This window comes from Macaca thibetana, chromosome 1, assembly GCF_024542745.1.
Source record: "Macaca thibetana thibetana isolate TM-01 chromosome 1, ASM2454274v1, whole genome shotgun sequence".
Lineage (NCBI taxonomy): Eukaryota > Metazoa > Chordata > Mammalia > Primates > Cercopithecidae > Macaca > Macaca thibetana.
In genome coordinates, this window is record NC_065578.1 from 47,777,132 (window position 1) to 47,799,835 (window position 22,704).

The following is a 22,704-nucleotide window of genomic DNA, read 5'->3' on the forward strand; positions in this document are numbered from 1 at the left end:
TTTGTAAGATGGGGAATATACTATCTATGAGGAATAAATAATACAATGTACACAAAGTACTCTGTACAATAAGTAAAGTGATTTATATTGTTTTTATTAATAACAGGGTAGGGAGGAAGGTGCATCAGTGCAAAGGCCCCGAGGCATCCACATACATGAGCAAGGTCATGGCAAAGGTCAGTGGAAAGAATGGTCTGGCAAGAGCCAGGAGTTGGGCATTGTCATGTCCTTCAAGTAGGAGGGACCACTGAGGGAGTGGGAGGTGAGTCTAAGAGATGGGGCAGGGCCAACACATTCCAGATGCCATGTGATGTCACTGTCCTTATGCTAGTTGGGTTCACAGCCAGTGGTCATGGAAGTGCCCAGTGCTTCAGGCTCTGGCCAAGTCCTCAGACAGGATGGAGGCTCACCTCCTGACCTTCTCTCCTCAATGGCCCTGCAAGTTGGCCCCAGAAGAGGACCCAAGGTAGAACTTCTCAAGGGTGTGTCCTCTCCAGCCCAAACCTTTACATCTTGAGGGAAGGAGACTATCATGTACTGACAGCACTGTGCTGGGTGCTTTAACACATATCTCATAATAATCATGTATGTGAGGACTGCTGTCCTCACTTTATAGACGAGGAAACTGAAGGATCAGAGAAATTCATATAGGAACCTCAGAGGATGAGGTATCAGGAGAGGTAGTGCATAGAAACACCCAAATTAATTTAGAACAATGACTGAACCCAGCTCCCAGCAAGCCCCATCCCTGTGGATTCCCAAGTTAGAACCAGGAATGTGACCTTGCCCTCACTGTCTGACTTCTTAATGATACTTTCTTTATGCTCAGGAAATATGCTCTTATGCCCCAAAATCTATGTGGCAGGGCCAGGATTATCTTTCCTGCTGCACAGATGGGATGCTGAGTTTTAGCAAGAGGCTAAGGGAAGTTGCCCCTGAATACAGCCAGTGGAGCAGAACTCAAGCCCAAACCTCTCTGCTCTGCCACTTACCGTAGTCTCGGCATGGGAATTGCCACCTTTTCAACCATGGGGTTCAGCCGATAATAGTCCAAAAAGGTTCTTGCCACGTTCCGCCCCAGCTTCATATCTGCAGGTGTGTGTGTTAAGGAGCAACTTTGAAAAGAGATTGAGACAGAGTGAAAAGAGGACTACTAATAAAAATAATAACAGTAATAAAAACAGTTACACCACTCATTGTTCTAAGCTTTTTGTATGTGCTCTCTTTTTTGATCCTTGAAAAACCTTAAATGGTAATCACTATTATTATCCTAATTTTATAGATAAGAAAACTGAGGTGCATCGCAGTGACGTAATTTGCCTAAGGTCACAAAACTGGGAAAAGAAGGAGCCAGGATATGAGTCTAGGGAGTCTTACCCCAAAGCCTGTGCTAGTAGCTTTCAGGGTACAGCCCTTTGGAAATCACTGGGCTGCTCTGGTCTAGCCTCAGGTGGCTCAGGATGGAGCCAGGTAAGCAAAAACCCCAAGGGCAAAAGACATTGGTTGTATATAGACCAGTGCCTGCTTGACCCTTAGGGCTCAGTCATCCACTTTAGTAACCTCAGGCACAATGGTAAAACCCTGTGACCCTAAATCATGTTCCCACTGCACCTTGAAATTCCTCCAACAATGAATCTTTCTGGTAACGATTTGTGATTGTAAAAGCATAAACTTCTTGGGGAAGGGTCAATTTCATATTGACCATTAACACCTTAATATGAATGAGTACAACAATCATTATTCAACAACAGAATATCTTCTTTGTGCATTATAGCTCACATCTCTGGGCTTCATACATGTTATTTCCTCCGCTGAAGTTCCTCCCTACCCGCTCCTGCCTTCTCCTCAGCTAATTCATACCCCTTGCTTCTCTAATGAGGTGATATTTCTTTATTAGAGCCCTCCAGGATATTCTTCTCTCTTCCCAGAACTGTGATTGGTGCCCTTGTCCCACATTTTCATGACTCCTGAGCTGGCTTCATTCAAAGCACTTATCACTTATCTCACAGCATGGGAATTATGTGTTTACTCAGCTTAATCCTTAGCCATTCCTTCTCCCTCATCTCTTAGCTCTGAACATCCAAGCCGTCACTAACCCTTCTCCAAGACACCTACCATCTCTTGAATGTTTTCACTTCTTTCCACCCCCCTAGAATAGGCCAGCATCATCTTTCTCCTAGATTGCTGTCATCCTGTCCTAACTAGTTTCCCTGCCACAGAATTGCCCCCGTCTGGTCCATTTTCTACAGTGCAGCCAGAGGGATTCTGCAATGCAGCTCTGAGTATGTCACTCAGCTGAGTAAAACCCTTCAGCGGTTCTCATTGCCTTCAAAGTCCAAATCTCTGAGCATGATTTACAGTACTGTTCATAGTCAGGTCCCTGATTATTTTCTCAACATTATGCTTGCTACCTCCCACCTACTCCCCTTGCCCTTCACATTCTGGAAACACTGAGCTTCTTCTGCCTCCAGGCCTGTGCCCCATACGTGCCATCTTTCCAGACCACTCTTCCTCCCTTCACATGCCTTCCAGGGCCCACTCCTTCTCAGCTTCAAGAACTCAATTCAGTTGTCACTCTACTGATAAGTCTTCCTTGGCTGTCCTCGCTGGGACAGGAGTCTCTCCTAGGTTTTCCCACAACCTCTTCTTCCTAGCCTGCACCAACCAGAGCACTAATCATACTGTATTTTACCTGTCTCTTCTTTTCAATAGCCCCTTTTAGCAGGCAAGCTCTATGAGGCAGAGGTCATATCTGTCTTATTCATCACCTAAATACCCATGTACTCATCTGGCAATAAGTATGAAATATATATTTGTTGAATTAACAAATCATAGCTGGCTGGGTGCGGTGGCTCATGCCTGTAATCTCAGCACTTTGGGAGGCTGAAGTGGGTGGATCACCTGAGGTAAGGAGTTTGAGACCAGCCTGACCAACATGGCGAAACCCCATCTCTACTAAATACAAAATTAGCTGGGTGTGGTGGCACATGCCTGTAATCCCAGCTACTGGGGAGGCTGAGGCAGGAGACTCGCTTGAACCTAAGAGGCGGAGGTTGCAGTGAGCCAAGATCACACCATTGCACTCCAGCCTGGGCAACAAGAGTGAAACTCCATCTCCAAAAACAATAAAAACAAAGAAATAAATAAATAATAGCTAATATTCATATAATGTTTAATATGTGCTAGGCAATCTTTTTTAAAAATATACTTTAAGTTCTGGGATACGCATGCAGAACGTGCAAGTTTGTTACATAGGTATACATGTGCCATGGTGGTTTGCTGCGCCCATCAACCCATCATCTACATTAGGTATTTCTCCTAATGCTATCCTTCCCCAGCCCCCAACCCCCTGTCTGGCCGCGGTGTGTGTTGCTCCCCTCCCTGTGTCCATGTGTGTTCTCATTGTTCAACTCCCACTTATGAGTGAGAACATGTGGTGTTTGGTTTTCTGTCCCTGTGTTAGTTTGCTGAGAATGATGGTTCCAGTTTCATCCATGTCCCTGCAAAGGACATTAACTCATTCTTTCTTATGGCTGCATAATATTCCATGGTGTATATGTGCCACATTTTCTTTATCCAGTCTATCATTGATGGGCATTTGGGATGGTTCCAAGTCTTTTCTATTGTGAATAGTGCTACAATAAACATACGTGTGTGTGTCTTTATAGTAGAATGATTTATAGTCCTTTGGGTATATACCCAGTAATACAATTGCTGGATCAAATGGTATTTCTAGTTCTAGATCCTTGAGGAATTGCCCCACTGTCTTCCACAATGGTTGTAATTTACACTCCCACCAACAGTGTAAAAGTGCTCCTATTTCTTCACATCCTCTCCACCATCTATTGTTTCCTGACTTTTCAATGACTGCCATTCTAACTGGTGTGAGATGGCATCTCATTGTGGTTTCGATTTGTGTTTCTCTAATGACCAGTGATGATGAGCTTTTTTTCATATGTTTGTTGGCCGCATAAATTTCTTCTTTTGACAAGTGTCTGTTCATATCCCTCACCCACTTTTTGATGTTTTTTTTTTTTTTTTCTTGTAAATTTGTTTAAGTTCCTTGTAGATTCTGGATATTAGCCCTTTGTCAGATGGAGAGATTGCAAAAATGTTCTTCCATTCTGTAGGTTGTCTGTTCACTCTGATGATAGTTTCTTTTGCTCTGCAGAAGCTCTTTAGTTCAATTGGATCCCATTTGTCAATTTTGGCTTTTGTTGCCATTGCTTTTGGTGTTTCAGTCATGAAGTCTTTGGTGCTGCGCAATCTTTTAAGTGCCTTATGTATACTGACTCATTCAATTCTCACAATAACCCAATGAATTAGGTATATTATTCCTACTGTTCAGAGAAGATAAGTGATTTCCCAAAATGTTGGGCACCTAATGAAGAGCTGGGATTGAAAGTGAGTACCCTGGCTGCATGTGTTTATCTTCCTTCCCAAACTACCTCTCCAGCACCTGCACCATTCCATATTCACTTCTGTGTCTCTCTTGCCTAACACATGGTAGGGTACCCTCCACCTACTGAGAAACAAGACTCACATCCCTGACTCAGGAATAGGTGAGGGGGGCATGCAGGGTAATATGTAGAGGAGGAGGAACCTGAGGTTGGTCCTAGGGGATCAGTGGAGAAGGACCATTCTCGGCTGGTCTATAAAGGCAGGACAACTGAAGGGGCATTTAGGGAGAAAACACAGAGTGAGCAACAGTGCAGAAATGATTTACCATGCATCCATCTATCCATCCATCCACCAACAAGCATATTTGGAAGCCTCCAGTGTGTCAGGGTTTGTGTAAGAGGAGTGTTTGGTGGGAGGGGTCTTGGTAGGTCACAGTGGAAAGGACAAAGTGGAGTGGGAAGAAAATATGCAGTTGCTTGCATTTGCAGGACTGTTGGGCAGTTGCCACAGGCCTTCCTTCAGTGCTGTCTGGGGCTGGGCCAGGTCTTCTGGGCCATTACTCCATCCAGGACCATGGTGATAGACAAGTGTTTGAGAAATAGGCAAGTGAGTTCTCAGTGAGTTCTTCTTCTTCAAGAAGTCCCCAAGCTGGGGTTGGACATGGCCTAGAACATGAAACCTAGCGTTTACAGAGCACCTACTATGTGCCAGGCACTGCACTGGCTGCTTTGCCTAAAAGTGCATTTTAATTTTCAAAACAATCCAGTAATGAAGGCTATTTTATCTCTTTTTTGCTATGGGAGGTTAAGGAATTTGTCCAAGGCCACATAACTGGTAATGGCACTGTCAGGACTCAAACCCAGGCAGGTCTGTCTCCAGAACCATGAGCTTTCCACTATCCTGGCCCATTTCCTGATTTGAAGGCACCTTTTCTGTCAAAGCCTGAGTCATCCCAGGCCAGTGCCTGATGGGAGAAGGAAAAACACCAGACAAGCTGTTTATGACAGTGAAATGTACTGCAGGCTTGCTGGGCTCTGGGGCTGCCACCTGCTTTCTTCCTCTGGATGTGACTGACCTTCTCTGTCCTTTTGTTTAAAAAGTTCACAAGCTGGCATTGGGCATGACCTCTCTGAGCAGCAGACTCTGGAGGCCGTCTCACCCAGCTTTCACCCAGCCAGTCTCCAGCTGGCTGGAGGAAACCAAATCGTGGTTGTGTGCACCAGCAGTAAGAGCTACAGGGCACAGAGGAAAGCAGAGGTTCCTGTGGATTGAGCTAAAAGATTGCAGCAAACGTTTTTGAGGCAGATGTATTTAATCCAAATCCTGGCTCTGCCACATGCTGTGTATGGCAGATTGTATTTTCCAAAGATGTCTGCAACAATATCTCCAATCTCCCATGTTATTATAGTACATGACCTTGCCACTCCTTCCTCTGAGTAGTATACCCTTCCCTTGAATTTGAATGGGTTCAGTACTTGTTTGTAACCAAAAAAATGGCAGAAGTGAGAGAAGTGCAATAGTGGGATTTCTGAGGCGAGGCCAGAAAAGGTGAAGTAACTTGTCCTTGCTTGCTGAAATTCTCAAGCTGGAGTCCTGAGCCTCCATGTGAGCAGTCTGACTGCCCTGAGATCCTGAGACTATAGAAAGAGAGAGGAGAGAGATTCCTAGCCAGCCTACAGCTCCTCCAGCACTCTACTGTTCCATCTCCAGCCATTGTCTGACAGCAACACACCACTCTCTAAGCTAGAACCAACCAGCTGAGGCCTCCTCAAATTTCTGACCCACAGAGAACGTAGGAAAATAGCTATTGTTTTAAGCCACTAAGTTTTGGGGAGATTTTCTAATGTAGAACTAGAGAACTAGAACACTGTGTGATCTTGCATGAGCCATTTCATTTTCCTGAGTTGCAGTTTCCTGCTCACAGTGTTGTTGGGATGAAGAGTGTGACTGCACCTAGTTGATGAATAACATAGGGGTTGGATGAATGAATGAATGAATGAATGAGGAAGAGAGAAACCTGATCCCTTTCTCACACTGAGAGCCAGACTTAAAGCAACTATAGGAGGTAGCTTTGTAAATCAATCCTCTTGAACTCTGCTAGGGAAAGGGGATGGGCTGTTCCAGCAAAATGTGCCACTGTAAGGTATTGATCATTTTGGACAGGATCTGTTTAGAAGCCAGTGTTTTAAAGATGAGCATTGTCTGGGACAACTCTCTTCCCTTCCCCCTCCAACCCTATTACATATTCCCTAACCCTGAAAGTCTCACTCTAGATTATTTACTGCAATGGCCCTGTTTGAGTCAAGAAATAGGACATGGGCAGGAGGAGAGGAGGGATTGATTGAACATTTTCAATTAAAACAAGCTGTCTTTGAACAAAGATTTAAAATCCAGGCAAGAAAGGCAATAATTCTCTTGGCTGGAATGCTTTCCACTGTATTGTAGAATTAAGAGATAAAAAATTGGGGGTGAAAACTCCCAACTATTCATTATAAACAAAAATCTCAAGATGGTCTGTAAGTTAAAAATCTCATCATTTTCTGGTTCCTATGTAGGTCATTGATCTCTTTCTCAAAAATGGCAGGGTATAGCCAGCCACATGGGGAAGATGGAATCAAGACACTTAAAGCAATAAACCAGGAGAATTCAGCTGGGATTATCCAAAACTTGGACTGATTCTGTGACTTTCATACAGAGCTCTTTTGAAAAAAAGGGCAGGTGTAAGTATCCCCAGCCTCCTATTTAATGGGGACCTTCAACAGGTAATGAAGGTTTGAACATTTACTGTTCATTCTCATTCATTCACTCATTCCTTCACGCATCCATTCAAATGTTTGCTGGGCTCCTCCCATGTATATACTGCTATGAAGAGGACAGGGATTGGGGTTAAAGGAAAATTAGACAAATACACTTTATAGCCTAGAGAAGGAAACTGACATGTTCCAGTTAACTATATTACCTGAGAGGCTGTTGCACTGTCATCTTCAGAAAAGCAGGAACTATTTTTTTTTTAAAGTTTACTCCACAATGCATACAGTGTAGTTACTATCACCTATCCTTACCAAAGCCCTGCAAAGTCAAAGTACAATTCTACATTATATTTCACAGATGAGGACATTGAAAACAAGAGAGTTTGCATAACTAATTCAGTCTCATGGCATGAATGTAACAAAGGTAGCATATGAACTTCAGTGTCTTCTAACAGCGTGCATATGTTGTTTCCCTTCTTGAGTGTAATCATAAATTCGAACACAAAATTCTGTGGATGTGTGGAAGGAGACTGAATTCCAAATGGAGGAATTATAAAAAGCTTCATGGAGGTGCACATACAACAAAGATTTGAAGGACAAAGACAGGTCTTAAAGTGGGAGGAAGAGAAAGACAAGTATCAGCAGAGAAACGGAGTGTGGCCAGGCACATGACATGAAATAACACAGAAAAGGGTCCGAGGGCCCATGTAGCTAAATGTGTAGAGTGGAATGTGATGCTGAAATATTAGGCTAGAGACAAGTGAGTGAAGGCTTTGAATGTCAAGTTAAGAAACTTAAACTTCTATTCTGTAGGCAATAAAAGCCAACGAACATATATGGGTTGTATTTGTCACTCATTTAGTCAATGTATATTTACTGATCATCTACTATGTTTATTATGTTCAGGCTTTTTGGAAGGCTCAGGGTATACTATGGTTAAAATCAAAGAAGACAAAACCAAGACAGTGGTTCTTAAGTCTAGAAGCAGAGATAAATAGCGAGGTAGTAAAACAAACAAACCAAAAAAACCACACACACATATTGCACTTAATATAGTACTATGAAGAAAATGCACAGAGTCTGTACCTGCAGATAATGCAGGCATGGGAAGGCCTCTCTGAGGAAGAGATATGAACTGGGAGTGAACAGTGACTGCAGCAGTACCTATGAAGAGGGAAGGGTGTCTGGGAAGGGTCCTCAGCTGAGAGACAGAAACTGGAAGAGGGCTGGCGGAGGGTGATGGGCAAGGGCTAGATCACCAAGACCTCTGGGCCACCTTAAGGAGTCTGGACTTTCTTGGTGAATGGGAAGCTACTGAAGAGTTTGAAGCAGGAAAGTGACACCATCTTATTTTTATTTCCAAAGGTCACTGCTGCACTAAAAGAGAAGGCAAGAGTGGAAGCAGGCAGAGTAGCCAGGGACGACTGCAATGGTCCAGGAGAGGACAAGGGAGACCCCGGCTGTTCAGAGGCAGTAGAGATGGGGAGACATATTTGTGGGAAGAGCCAACAGGACCTGCTGCCAGGTTGGATGTGGGGCCCAAAGGAGAGGAAGGAGTGAAGGATGACTCCTTCATCTTTGGCTTTAGCAGCTGGGTCAATGGGGTGCCCTGATCTGGCATTTGAAAGAATGAGGCAGTAAGAGCTTCAGGGGAGAGAGTAGGAGGTCAGTTCAGAGCATGTTGGGTTTGAGCTACAAGACATTAAGTATCCAGGGTCTGAATCAGAAATGGGAAAAAAAATCAGAAAATGGGAATTGTTTCTGAATTTTCAGCTCTTTGGGATTATTCATGCTACAAATTCTTGCTGACTGTGCAGTGTGTTCCATTCTGCTCAGCTCTCCACCTCTTCCTCTCTGCTCTCAGGGTGTCCCAAGGGCTTTAGGAGAATGGCAATAACTGAAGGATCCTCTGTTCTCCTGTCTCAGGGCCTCAGATCTGGGGCCTTGAGTGTGCACACAAGTGGGAATCAAGAGACCAACATGGTTTTCATCATTAACTAGCCATGTGACCTTGGGCCATTTCCCTTCACTGGGCCTAACTTCTCTGTGGGTAAATGTGGTCTCTCGAGTCCTTTTTCAGCTAACATGGTATATTCAAGCAAAGCCTTCAATACAATAAGCTTATGAGAAATCCTATCCTCATTCTTTCATTCACAAATATATATGGAGAACTGATCATGTGCCGTTATTTTAGACACTTGACATATACAGTGAACAAAACTGACAAAGACCTCTGTCTTTATGGAGTTCAAATTCTAGCTATGGAAAACAAGCTGTAGACCTAATAATACATGTGTAAATTATATAGAATGCTGGAACGTGGTAAGTGCTATGGAGTAAAGATAAAGAATAGGGTAAGGGGAGGGCTGGGGACAAGGAGAAGATCACAGCATTAAGTAGAGCGCTCAGAGAGGCCTCCTTGAGAAGGTGGGGTGGGGATGGGCTTGGGGAGGTGAAGGTGCTGGCCAGCATCAAAGCGGAGTTAATCCTCCTCATCTGAAACACAGCCCTGACCGGTCATTTCACAATTAGACTCTTGCTAAATCCAACCCAATCCCAAACTGGGGATAATAATCAACCTCAGGGATGAGTCCTCCCTCGTGAGGTCAGGAACACCTCTTTCATAGCAACGGCTGTTTTTTGTCTGCAGGTCCAGGTCCTCTTCGCCTCCCAGAGCAGCTTCGGCGGAGACAAGTCTCACACACATCCTCTCGTCTGGCCTGTGGCCTCCCTTCCCTGCCCTGCTCCTCCCCTTGTGGACTCATCTCTGAAGCCTTCTTCATACTTCTCACTCCCTGCAACTCTTCTAGAACCCTCAGCAAGTTCAGCTGGCCTAACTGCACTAAAGGGTGCTGAGCTCTGCCCCGCTCCTCAGACATAATATCCCACTTCTCCTTTCCCCCTACTTGTGGGCCATGGCAGCTCTGGTTACCATCCCTATTTTGCAGATGAAAAATCAGAAGTCACTTGTCTGATGAGTCACATCAAGTATTGGCGCAAGGAGGATTGAAACCCATTTGTTCATTTATATATTCATATTAAGTGGTTTCTATGTGACAGACACTGTTCTAGGAGCTAGGATACAACAAAGAGAAAACAGACATATCTCTGTCCTCATAAAGGTCTTTTCTTGCCATTATCCTGCTTCCAAATAAGAAAATTGAACTCCTACCTGCTCCCTGTTTGGAAACTCCCACCTAGAATTCATTTTCTGCTCATACTCCTGCCCCTCCCAGCAACAGATGATCACCATTAAAGGGGGAAGATTAATTGTGCAGAGGGATAGGCCAAGGAAAAGTGATTTCTCTTTGGTAAGGCTGACAGCGCTGCTAGAATATTAAAAGGCACCTGCCTAGGAGCCTCTAGGGAAGGCCAGAAGAAAAATGTGACAATGAAATAGTTTTTGTCTTTGCCTCCCTACCAATCCTCCCACAGTGTCGGACAAGTGCATGACTAAACAGATGAATCCTTCTCTGAAGCGCAGTGTGGAGGCTGCCGATGTAATTGCAGAGTCCTTTCCCATTGCAGGCAAGTCCGGGGGCACCCCCTAGGTAAGAAGACCTGTAAAGGAGAGGAGAGGGAGAGAGGAAAGGGAGATGGAGAAAGAGAGAAAGCGAGAAAGAGAGAGAGATGGATTAGAGAGTCAGGGATAGACAGCAGGAGAGAGGAAGAGACAAAGAGGCCGCAGAGGCAGAGACTAGAAGCGAAAGAGATGCAAACCAACGGAAAAATACAGAGAAACTGGTCAGGATGAAGCAAGAAGATAAGGAGAGAAGGATAATCAGAGAGGCTGAGAGAGACTCAGGCTTGAAAACTGAGAAGAAATGGGGTGGGGGCAGAGAGAGAAAAATGGAGCAAATGACAGAAAAGGAAAGAATCAAACTGAAAGAGGCGTGAGAGAGATACAAATGTAGGCAATAGGAGAAGGGAGGGAGAGGGGAAAGAAAGGCAAAAGATGAGATAGAAAGAGACAAAAGGAAAAAATGCAGAGAAGCACAGCCGCAGAGGACAGACTGTAAATGAGATGTGTAAGACTGAAATAGCGACAGGAACAGTGAGAGACTGAGAAGGACTGAGAGAAGAAGGTGGAGAGACACAGACGGGGACGGGAAGTGAGGCCTTTTTTGATGGGCGAAATGCAATTCCACAGAGTAGGTATTTCCTGAGAGGCTCACTTCACGGAGGAGGCTGGAGATGAATGCTTATACGGAAATTGTGGGAAGAGTGTCCAATTCATCACAGAATGAATTAAAGTTTGGGGTAAGTATAAGGCTCGAAATTAGTTTTCCATTGCCACTGTAACAAATCACCACACACTTAGTGGCTTAAAACAACAGACATTTATTCTCTCAATTCTGGAGGCCAGAAGTCAGAAATCAGTTTCACTGGGGCCAAACTCTAGGTGTCACAGGCCTGCATTCCCTCCACAGGCTCTGGGGAGAAAACAGAGAAATAGTTGGTTTCTGGTGGCTGCTGGCATTCCTTGCTTGTGATCACATCATTTCATCTCTGCCCCCATGGTCACATTGCCTCCTCTCTCTTTAGTGTATGTCAGATCTCCCTCTGCCTCTCTCTTCTAGGGGTACATGTGATCGTATTTAGGACCTACTCAGATGATCCAGGATAGTCTCAACCTTCCATCTGAACAGTCTTAACCATAACATTTACAAAGACCTTGTTTCCATATAAGGTATTATTGATAGGTTCTAGGGATCAGGAACTGAATGTCTTTGGGGTCATTATTCAGCCTATTCCACACTGCCTGAGAGTTCATCGGCTTAGCTAAGAGCTGGCATATGAAGCGTCCTGGCATACCCAGGACGAAGGTGCTGGGTGTCAGGGGTGGAATTCTGGCTCTGTGTGAGACACCTTGTTGGGTGCCCCACCAACTCCACCCCACCTGACCTACACAAGCATCAAGTGGATTTACCAGGACTCAGACCCAGATATGTCTAATTTCAGAGTGCTTTTTGCTGGCATTATTTGCTGCCTCTCAAGGGCAATGTTGCCTACTTTACCTCTTTAACATAGTAAATCTGCTCCTCCCCTTCCTCCACTGCTATTGCATTGTTCGGATCCTTGTCTCTTATCTGAACTATTGCTTTAGTGTCCTAATTGGTCTTCTGGCTTCTGGTTTCTCTCCATTATTGCTGAGAATGATGTTCTCACAATTGCTGACCTTGTCACTTCCTGACCTACAACCCTACACTGTCACCTCCAAGGTAAGATCTAAACTCAGATCTGGCTTTCATGGCCTTCCATAAGCTCCTCTAAGCCTTATCTCCTGACACTGTATTCCATTGTGCGTGTATTTAGAAGGCCAGGTTTAAAGTCCACAAAGCGTGGGTTTTAATCCTGGCTCCTACATGTTTAGCTGTGTGAACCTGGGCAGGCTATTTACTGTCTCTGAGCCTTAGTTTCCTCATCTCCACAATAGATAATGCTTCCTACCTCAGGATTATTGTATTGATTAAAAATTATATATCCAAGGTACCCAGTACAATGCTGGTATGCAGTAGCTTTTTTATTATCATTACTACATATGAAACTGTCATCTCCAACAAAGTATGAGCTCTTTAAGGACAAGAATGTGTCACGTTCACATTTGTTTCCAGAGTTATTTAGCACGTTAGGCCTATGAACAAAGATAGGGAGAAAAAGTAAGACTAAAACAAATCAAGATGAGAGAGAGATAAAGAAAAGGACAGAGAGACAGAGGCAGGGAGAGATGGAGAAACTATTTGTAAAATTCTGTGTTTTCTGGATGTTCGGTATAACACCTTGTAGGTTTCTTCCACGCTGTGTGCCTCGGTTTCCTCTCCTGTAAAATTGGCGGGCAGTTGAACTCGATGATCTCTAGTTCTAATTCTCACTCTCTGCTCTAGCCTGGGAAAAGTGTTTCCCTGGAGCAGGGGATATCCTTTCTGACCAAGCTGATGAGAGGCAGCTTCATCAGGTGTCCAGTGCTGCCCACCACCCTAATGGGGTCTTTTGAGGAGAAGCCAGGTTAGAGGCTGGTGGGCTAGAACAGATGGAGAGCTGACCTCAGTTATAATGTGCCTGATTCTGGATGGGATAACCTTGGTGGGCATTTGGACTTTAGACCACATTAGGCAGGTTGCTGTTATTCATTTACTCATTCATTCATTCTTTATTTATTTTTCATTCATTCATTTATTTTTGAGACGGAGTCTTGCTCTGTCACATAGGCTGGAGTACAGAGGCGCGATCTTGGCTCACTGCAACCTCTACCTTCTGGGTTCAAGTGATTCTCCTGCCTCAGCCTCCCTAGTAGCTGGGACTACAGGTGTGTGCCACCACGTCTGGCTAATTTTTGTGTTTTTAGTAGAGACGAGGTTTCGCCATGCTGACCAGGCTGCTCTCAAACTCCTGACCTTGTGATCCGTACGCCTCAGTCTCCCAAAGTGCCGGGATTACAGGCATGAGCCAATGCTCATTCATTATTTATTACTCATTGATTCATTCAACAGATAAGTTATCAATCACCTCTTCTGTGCTGGGCCATGTAATAGGTATATAGAACATTCACACTGGCTATGTAGAGTAAACAAAACAGGGATGGCTGTGCTCTCAATCTGTTTAGAGTCCAGGTACTATTGACATGTTTGGCTAAAAGATTCTGTGTTGTGGGGACAGTCCTGTGCATTGTAGGGTGTTTAGCAGCATCCCTGGTTTCTCCCACTAGATGTCAGCAGCATCCACCTCATTGTGACAACCAAGTGTGTCTTCAAACATTGCCAAACATTCCCTGGGGCAAATGTACCTGTGGGTGAGAACCACTGGTGTAGCGGTTGTACAGTATCTGGTGGAGATGCAGCAAGTGACATGAGAGAGGTGGGCCGGATCTTGACTGGGAAGGGTCTTGGCTTCCCTACTTGGAAACGAGTAATCCCTGAATGGATCCCTGGAGACAGGGAAGGGGAGAGGGATCCACTCACAGGCTGCATTAATCTGGTAGACTGTTATCTAACCACCCTCCTCATTACTTTGGCAGGGAAGAGTGTCCTCCCTCCATTTCTAGCACACCTCAATACCCAAGATGCCTCTCCCTTCTCTACTTGCCCAAGACTGCTGGTATTTATAGCTTGTCTAACTCAGACCCACTTCTCACTCAAGAGGGAAATTAATCTCTCTCTCCAGATCCCACACTATCACTTGCCTCATGGCTTCCTCATTCGCCTGCTCTTCCAATCCAGGCACCAGCAATTTCCCAGCTGTGCCTCCCTTTCTCCACTGACAGTTGACCATGGCTCTGAAAATTGGCTCTTGGAATCAGTTGTGCCTGCCCAGCTGGGCCCCAGCTCAGCAGTGCCTGGGACTTTGATGCAGCTCAACCTGAGAGGGGGCTCTGCTTTTCTGAGAGATACTCAGCTCCTGCTTGTCTCACATATATTTTTAGAAGCTTCAACTGGATGCACAGTTAAAATGAGACTGAAGACCAAAGTAAATATTTGCATAGCAGGATCTTGGAGTGGCAGGGAAGAGAGAAGGAAGAGAGGAGTTCTGATGGGCCTGGCTTTAGGCCTCAGCTCTGTTTCTGAGTATTTCTGCACTTGCTTGGGGCAAGTATCCTCTAGGTATCAGTTTTCCAATCTGTAAATTTGGAGGAGGGATTAGCTTGCGGATGAAATGTTTTGAAACATTTCAGCTCTGATGTTCTGTGAGCCTCTATATCAGAAGGGCCATTAAGGGGTTCCTGAACCCTCTGATACTACAGACAAACTGTGTAAATTTTCTGGGGAAAGTATTCAGAATTTTCTATAATTTTCAGAAAAAATCAGCATCTTCTAAAATGTTAAGAATCTCTGCTCTAGGTCTATGGATAGAGATAATTGAGTTTATCACCACCTTCCTGGTAATATTCCTTCTTCTCATTTTCTGACCTGTTCCCTTGTTATAGTCTGACTCCTCTGGGATTAGTGAGAATCTGGCGGAGTGTGGGGGAGTAAAATCAAGTTAGACTTGAAATGGAATGAAAAATATGAAGAATCTATCCTGAGTGCATCTGCACTAACTTAACTAAAAAACCTCAAAGAGTCTGGCGGCCCAAGTCTGCTGCAGGGGTCAAAGAACAGTTCAGCAAAGATGATCCCTAGGAGCTGACTGCAAAACTCAGCTGAAATCTGGGCCATTCTGTGGGTGAGAATTGGGGTTCAGTCTTTTTCTGGGAAGCATCAAATCCTGGGCTCAGAACTTAAAAGACCCACTATAGGGTTTGCTGGAGGGACAGGACATGGGGTCCTCCACCTTTAAAAGAAGCCCACTCTCCTGCCCTTGTGTCTTCACCCCTGATTGGGCCTGAATCTGAAGCACTTACATGGATGAATGGAATGAGCAATGTCCTGTGAATCAAGAGACCTATATTTGAGCATCAGCTTTCACCAAATGCTGTATGCCTTGGGCAGCCTTGGGCAGGTCACTGACCCACTCCTGGGCTTCAATTTCTCCATTTAGACAATAAAGAGGAATTGGCTTGCTTCACAGTTTCACCAAAGAATGACTATTATTATAGTGACACTCCATTATAATACCTCATTATTGGCCATTTCCTTGCATTTATTCCTCATTTTGAGACATCCTTGTTATATTTCAAGCAAACCAGCAATGAATCCCATGCCTAGGAAGGGTGTGATGATAAACTTAAATCCCAGTCTTTAGGACCCTCCTGGCTCTAACATTTTATGATTTTTTTTTCTGCTCTGATGTTACTTTCTTTTTTAACTGTTGTTTTGAACTTAAAACTTAGGGAATGAAATTAATGTTGATGGCCATGGACTATTTTCCAGGCACTGTGCTAGTTTCATTTATTACAAGCAAGGTAGATTTTGGTATCCTTGTGTTATAGGTTAGAAAATAGAGGTTCAGAGATGTCACCTTTCTAATACCACTCAGTTAGCAAGCGGACGGTTAGGACTTAAACTCGGGTCTGTCCTACTACAATGCCTGTGGCTTGAAAAATTATTTTTATGCTATAATTCTTTATTATTTTAACTTTCTTAAAATTAATTCATTTATTCAATATTTATTGAGTACCTGCTGTATAAGGTACTGTACTAGACGCTATGGGTTTAGAGATGAGAAATCAGTCTGTTCTTGAGCAGCCTTTAGAGAAGATACGTAAATAAAAGTTGCAAGTTAGGGCAATGACACTATGGCAGAGGGAAATAAGGGAAGTCAGGGTGCAAAAAGTGGGATTTAGTATTGGAGACACCCTGGAAGCTTGTTAGAATAGGAAACACCTGAGCTGAATGGCGGGGGTAAGATTGTCTTTTTTTTTAACTGAGATAACTCATCATTAAACAAGTTAGTCAACAATTAATTCAGAATCTATGATGTACCAGATACTTTTCTAGTTTCAGGAACACAATTGCATACAACGACCAACTCTTGTGGAGCTCACAAGGGAAGAAAGGCAGTAAACCAACCAACAAATACAGTATAAGATTGAAATCCAGGTGACTTGGAGGAAAAGTAAGACTTGGCCAGGTAAAGCTGAATGGCATGAAACGGCATCCTGAATAAAGGCAGAGGCATGTGCAAGCATGCTGAGGCATGACGATCCCTTCAAAGATGTTTGTCATGGCTGGAATATCTTCTAAAAGATGAAGAAGGAAGAGAAAAATGCAAGCACAGATCATCATGAATGCCTTGTGTGATGTTATGAGTATGAACTTTCTTCTGCAGATAATGGGAAGTCAGGGGAGGGTTTTAAGAGACAGAGACACAATGCTCAAATTTGTTTCTAGGGTGATTTCTCCTGTGACCCTGGTGAAGGGGGATTTAGAGGGGACCCAGACTACAGACAGGAGGAAACATCCTGGTCCAGGGAGAATGGTGAGTGGGCCTGAGCTCAGGCACTATCAGGGGAGTTGTAAGAAGGACAAAGAATTGGAAATATTTGTCTAGTAAGAAAGATGATACTTGGGTGCTAGAAGAGGTGACTAGACTAGGAAAAGTATCAAGAACAGCATACCAGGTTCCTGCCTTGGAGAACTGTATGGTGGTGTCCCCATCGACCTTGGGTAGGAAGTCTAAAGGTGGCAGGGAGCTCTGTGTTCCCTAGAGTACTTTCCATTCCACCTTTCTTAGTAGTAATGTTGCCTAATTTTATTTTACTGTACCGATGTGCCAAGTGGCTATTATGATTCCTATAGTGAATCTCCATTAAAAGGACCAGTTACTGCAATTTTCCTGTATCTAATGCTCTTCTGCGGATATGTCAAGCAAAGCTGACAATGATCCCACTCACAGGATGGGTATGAGGCTGGCCTTAAACTGCCCATGAGGCCAACATATTTATCCAGTCTTTAGGACAGAATATGTTTTCTCTGGAACTTTTCCTTTCTCTTCCATTCTCACTCCCCCATACCTCTGACGGGCCAGCTGGCCTGTCTGTCTGACTGCCTCCTTCTCTTTTATATATGCTAATCAGGATCCACTCACTGTCAGGATATAAAACATGCCTGTTCCATGTCTCACTCCATCCTGCTCCATTTTAGTAACAATAAGAACAAGCATATTATATCCCATGTGCTCATTCATCCCATGGACAACAGGATTTCTTAAAACAGTTCTATGCCGTTTGTCGTTTCCTCTGTGGCAGGGCCTCTGCCCAAAAGACTGTTCCAAACCCCCTGCCTTGTTGCCTCTAAGTAAGTAACTCCTACTAATTCTTCAGACGTCAACTCCACTGCCACTTTGACAAGAGAGCCATCCCTGACCTCTGGGCTGAGTCAGTCTGCCATCCTGTACTCTCCCAGAACTTCCTGGCACTCCTTCACAGTTCTGTCACAGTGGTAACTTTACATTGTATGTGTAAATTTTGATAAATATCTATTTCTTTTTTGTTTTGTTTTTGAGATGGAGTCTCACTCTGTAGTCCAAGCTGGAGTGCAGTGGCACGATCTCAGCTCACTGCAACCTCCACCTCCTGGGTTCAAGCGATTGTCGTGCCTCAGCCTTCCAAGTAGCCGGGACTACAGAGGCACGCCGTCAAGCCTGGCTAATTTTTTGTATTTTAGTAGAAACAGGGTTTCACTATGTTGCCCAGGGTGGTCACAAACTCCTGAGCTCAGGAGATCCTCCTACCTCGGCCTTTCAAACTGCTGGGATTACAGGTGTCAGCCACTATGCCTGGCCAAATACCTGTTTCTTTCACTAGGCTACCAAGTTCTGTGATTGCAAAAATGATGTCTGCTTTGTTCACCATAATTTCCCCTGTGCTTAGCAGTGTCTGGCACATTAGGTGTTCAATTAAATATTTGCTATGTGAAACAATCAATATTGCTAATGGCAGGAATTTACATTAGCTTCTGTTTCTTTTCTTCTTCCTAGGCCAAGATTATCTCAGGATTTCATGAAGAGGAGAAATGGAGGTCATTTCCTAGAGATTAATGGAGAATTTGATTGTGAGAAGAAAATTGTTTAAGGAGCAGGGGTGGGTGTGGAGGCAAATGTCACACACTCCAGAAGGTAAAGTGAGCTGGTTCTTCCCCTCTTACTCCTTGGAAAGAGGGAAAGCTCATCAGAGCCAGGACCCTGGAAAAGTGATGTGATGAAGAGAAGGAGGCCCTGAATAGCACCATCTGAAAGGCATTTCCAAGGAAGCCAGGGATGTGACTCTGTCTTGGTTGCAGAGATCAAAAGGTTTTGTGAAGGAAGCAATGGCTCTCTAGCCCCCTTCTGGGTGAATTCTGGGGTAGAGGGATCCGGTTCCTTTGATAACTGGTTAGTTATAGCTATAGGGTGAAGCCAGTTGAGTCATATTGGTCTGGGCTTCCAGAGACACAAGGTCTTCTTGAACCATAAACTCTCTGAACAATGCCCCACCTAGGCAGAGCAGAGAACCCTGAACTTTTGCCTGGAGAGAACAAAGAAGTGCATGTCTTGGGAGCCACCAGACCTGGGACTACCCATTGGACCCCTAACCTCCACTGTTCTTGGCCTGTCTCTCTTTTCCATTAGATTGTGAGTTCTTTGAGGACAGAGACTACCTCTTCTCCATCCTTGTTTCCCTAGCCTAATACACCATCAAATAATGCTGCAGAAAGAAAAAGTAAAGGAATAAATAAATAAACCTTAGATAAGTGGTCCATCCACTAATCCTCAATTCCTGATTAGTAAAATGAGAATAACAATAGCTACTAACAAAAGTATTGTGTAGACTGTACGACTTAATGAATGTGAAAGCACCTGGTATGGAATTTAACATAAAATAGATAATCAAAAATACATTATCCTCTTTGTTTCGACTTTAATCACACATCCTCCCTTTAAGTACTCACTGAACTTTAGTGACTTTCATATTTTCTAGCCTTAACTTTACAGTGCATCAGTGGTTAAAGAATCATAAAATATCAGAGCAAGAGGGCACCAAAAGTGGACATTTGTCTTGCTTTGTCTTGTTTTATTTTCCTGCTCTTAATGTATTCCCTCTCACACACATCATTTTCCTGTATTGAGCCCCCAATCTCAATTCCGTGACTCAGGAGGAGCTGACCCCATTCAGACTCTGGGGATGGAGTCAGCCCAATGGTGGCCAATCAGAGCACTGATATACCTCTTTCCACAGTGATTAGTGAGGTATGGCATGGCCCATACCTGACTCAGTTCTGGGACTTGTGAAACAGGGAGTTACCCTTACACTGAGAGGCTGGGATATCCACCAGGAGCTTCTGGCAGCCAATTTGCTTCTAGCAGGGGAGAGCTGGTTGAATAATGAAGCCAATGCTTAAGAAACAGTGCTGAGGGGTTGAGGACAGAGAGCTTCAGACTAAGCCTTGATGATGCTGAGTCCTTAGATCCAGCAATGCCTGAAACAAGTATCCCTTTGGACTTTTGAGTTTTATGAGCTAATTAATTTTCCTTTTTATTTAAGTCAGTTTGAGTTGGGTTTTCTGTCCCTTGCAACCAAATTTTGGCTAATACAAGATGTTGGAGTTTGTTTCATCACACCTCTTAATTTTATAGATGAGGAAGAGATTTGCAAATCACATGAGCAGTTTTTACACACACCAATTTTCCAAATAACTATATTGCTTCAATTCCTTTTATCCTTACTGCTGACCAGAACAGGGACAGGTTGTTCTTATACCTGAATAGGGTCATAGAATATTATTGATTTTGGTCACAGAATGCCTAATCTTTCTGTAACAGAGCAAATTTTTAAATTCAAGTCCTTGGGAATCAGTTTTGTTTTGCATTACAATGTTTTTATCCCCCAAGCAGAACTGCTGATGGCTATCCTTTTCCTTCCACACAGCATAATCAGCAGCAATTAATTACAATCACAAGGAGACAGCAGAAATGAACAGAGCATTAATTGGACAGAAGTAATCAAAATCTCCCTTAGCCCACAGTTAGTACCTGTATGCAGGAAGATGTGAGGAGGCACATGCATGTGTACACACACACAAACATACACACACCCTACAGTCAACCAGGGAATAAGAAGAGGATATAGGATGAGCATCCTCTCTCATCAGCATGGTACAGTAGAAAACAAATCAAGGACTTTGGAGTCACAAAGATCCCACCACTAACCAGTTGCTTAAACTTAGCTTTCTCATTTGTAAAACAAAGATACACAGACCTACTTCAAAGTGGATGAGAATATTAAATAAGAGTATTATGTGTAAAGCACTTTTTACTGGTATGTAGCAGGAACTCTATACCTTCTAGTTCTTTTTCCCTCCACATCAAACACCTTTTGTGGCTGGTAGAGAATGAAGACCTAATAAGATCGGAAATTTTAGACGCTCGGATGTTCTTAATTCAGCCTAACCAATTTGATCATCTCCCCTAGACCCTCTGCTTAATCCTACACCATTCCCCTTTCCCAGTCTCTGCCCCCTGTCCCACATTCCTGCTTCCTCTTGCCTCTTTGCCTCTTTCCCCTCTGGGTTGTCAATTCTGGGAGGGCAGCTTGGTATCCCTGTTGCCCCTCACGGGACCTGACACACAGTAAACAATGAGTGGACATTTGTTTAATAACTATTGATGGAGTCTGTGTCTGTGCTTATGTTCTCCTTCCACCCGCAGCATCCAGCCCTTCTAACTTGGTCTCAGTCTTAGTCATCCTTCAAGGCTTAGCCTAGAAGCTACCACCTCCTCCATGAAATCTTTGAAACTTGTCCCTGGGACCACTATCCCCTCCTCTGAACTCGGTACCTCTTTCATGACACCTGCAACTTTTTATCTTGTGTTATAAAATTTACACAGGTGTTTCTTCTTCACTATGACCTCGAGTTTCTTCACTCAGTCATTCAACCTCTTTGAGTTAGTGTATGCTGGTAACTATAGATACTGAGGCATCAGAATGGGTATATGTCCTTGAGATGCTCAGGTTCAAAATAGTACTTGAGCACAGCAACTGTGTCTGACTCATCTTTCAACACCCCATGCCTTGGGCCACTGTGGGTGATCCTCAAATACTTGAAAATGGCAATAGGTAGCCTATGAGAAGGCATCTGAGTCAGAATACTGGTGAGTCTTGTGAGGTTATAGAAGGCCAGTGAGCTCCCTCAGGTTGGACACAAATGCCCCTGGGTTTTCTGAAGGAAAATATTTTATATTACGGAGAGAAATCTGGCTCTAGATCATGCCATATACTACGTACTCGAATCAAAAAATCCCTGAATAAACTGTGACTTGGTGCCCAGGGATATACAGCTTCAACAATTTACCTGAAGAAGCTCTGACTACAGTCAGGCCCAGCTTTGCCACTGGTTTCACAGTGATGTTGAACAAGTCATTTATCTTCTCTGGGTATCAGTTTAGCTACCTCAACTTTATGCAACCAACAATTATGGACACCTACTGTGTTTCTGGCACTGTGCCTAGTCCTGGAAATACAGAAATAATTCATATATGATTAGCAATTTTGAAGGCACTAATCTAGTAGGCAATATGAAAAGGGCCATCAAAGAGAGGTGTTGTAACAACTCTACGTTGTGTAGCTCTCCTTCTTCCTTTCTTTCTGGATAAATTCCCAAGCTCCTTTACCTGACATCAGGTTTCTTGTGATTTGCCACTGCCTACCTGTTTAGTTTCTCCTCCACATTGACCCTGCACCCCATCCTGGCCATGCTGTAGTGCTAGTCATTCCCTAATGCTCCATTATCATTCATGTATTTGCCCATGTAGTATCACTCCAAAATTCTCTACCTGCTAAATGTATGATGATCCTTCAACACAAAGTGAAAGTGCCATAATTGAGGTGTATACAGAAGGAGCATCACATTTGTAAAGGAAGAAGAATTCTAATATTATAGTTTTTTAAAAACTTCTTTTATTCTTTTCTTTTTCTTTCTTTCTTTTTCCTTCCTTCCCTCCTTCCCTTCTTTCCCTTCCCTTCCTTCCTCTTCTCTCTCTCCTTTCTTTCTTTTGTAAAAGGAAGAGATTGAATTAGATTAACTCTACCAACGCTGTACCACCCAATGATCAATGATGTAGTAATTACGTAATCTTTGTACTGGGTCTTTGGACCTCATGATCACACTGTCTGACCTGTGCTTCCCTCATGGTGTTTGAA

At 43.8% G+C, this 22,704-nt stretch overlaps 1 protein-coding gene and 1 long non-coding RNA gene across 7 annotated transcripts in view; one reads left to right on the plus strand and one right to left on the minus strand.

Moving 5' to 3' along the window:
• AGBL4 (AGBL carboxypeptidase 4) overlaps positions 1 to 22,704 on the minus strand; it is a 1,466,214-nt gene that overhangs the window by 17,185 nt on the left and 1,426,325 nt on the right. For 4 of the 6 annotated variants that reach the window (XM_050802234.1, XM_050802256.1, XM_050802226.1 and 1 more), the window contains one exon: positions 993 to 1,089. In XM_050802234.1, coding sequence (XP_050658191.1) covers positions 993 to 1,089 — 97 coding nt within the window. Of the gene's footprint in view, positions 1 to 112; positions 437 to 992; positions 1,090 to 22,704 lie in introns of those variants that run through there. The other 2 variants (XM_050802265.1, XM_050802244.1) reach the window with 1 other exon arrangement.
• LOC126961791 (uncharacterized) lies at positions 9,619 to 19,437 on the plus strand. The gene is made up of 3 exons (XR_007728419.1): positions 9,619 to 11,411; positions 16,526 to 17,006; positions 18,507 to 19,437. It is a non-coding gene; the product is annotated as an uncharacterized LOC126961791 (long non-coding RNA).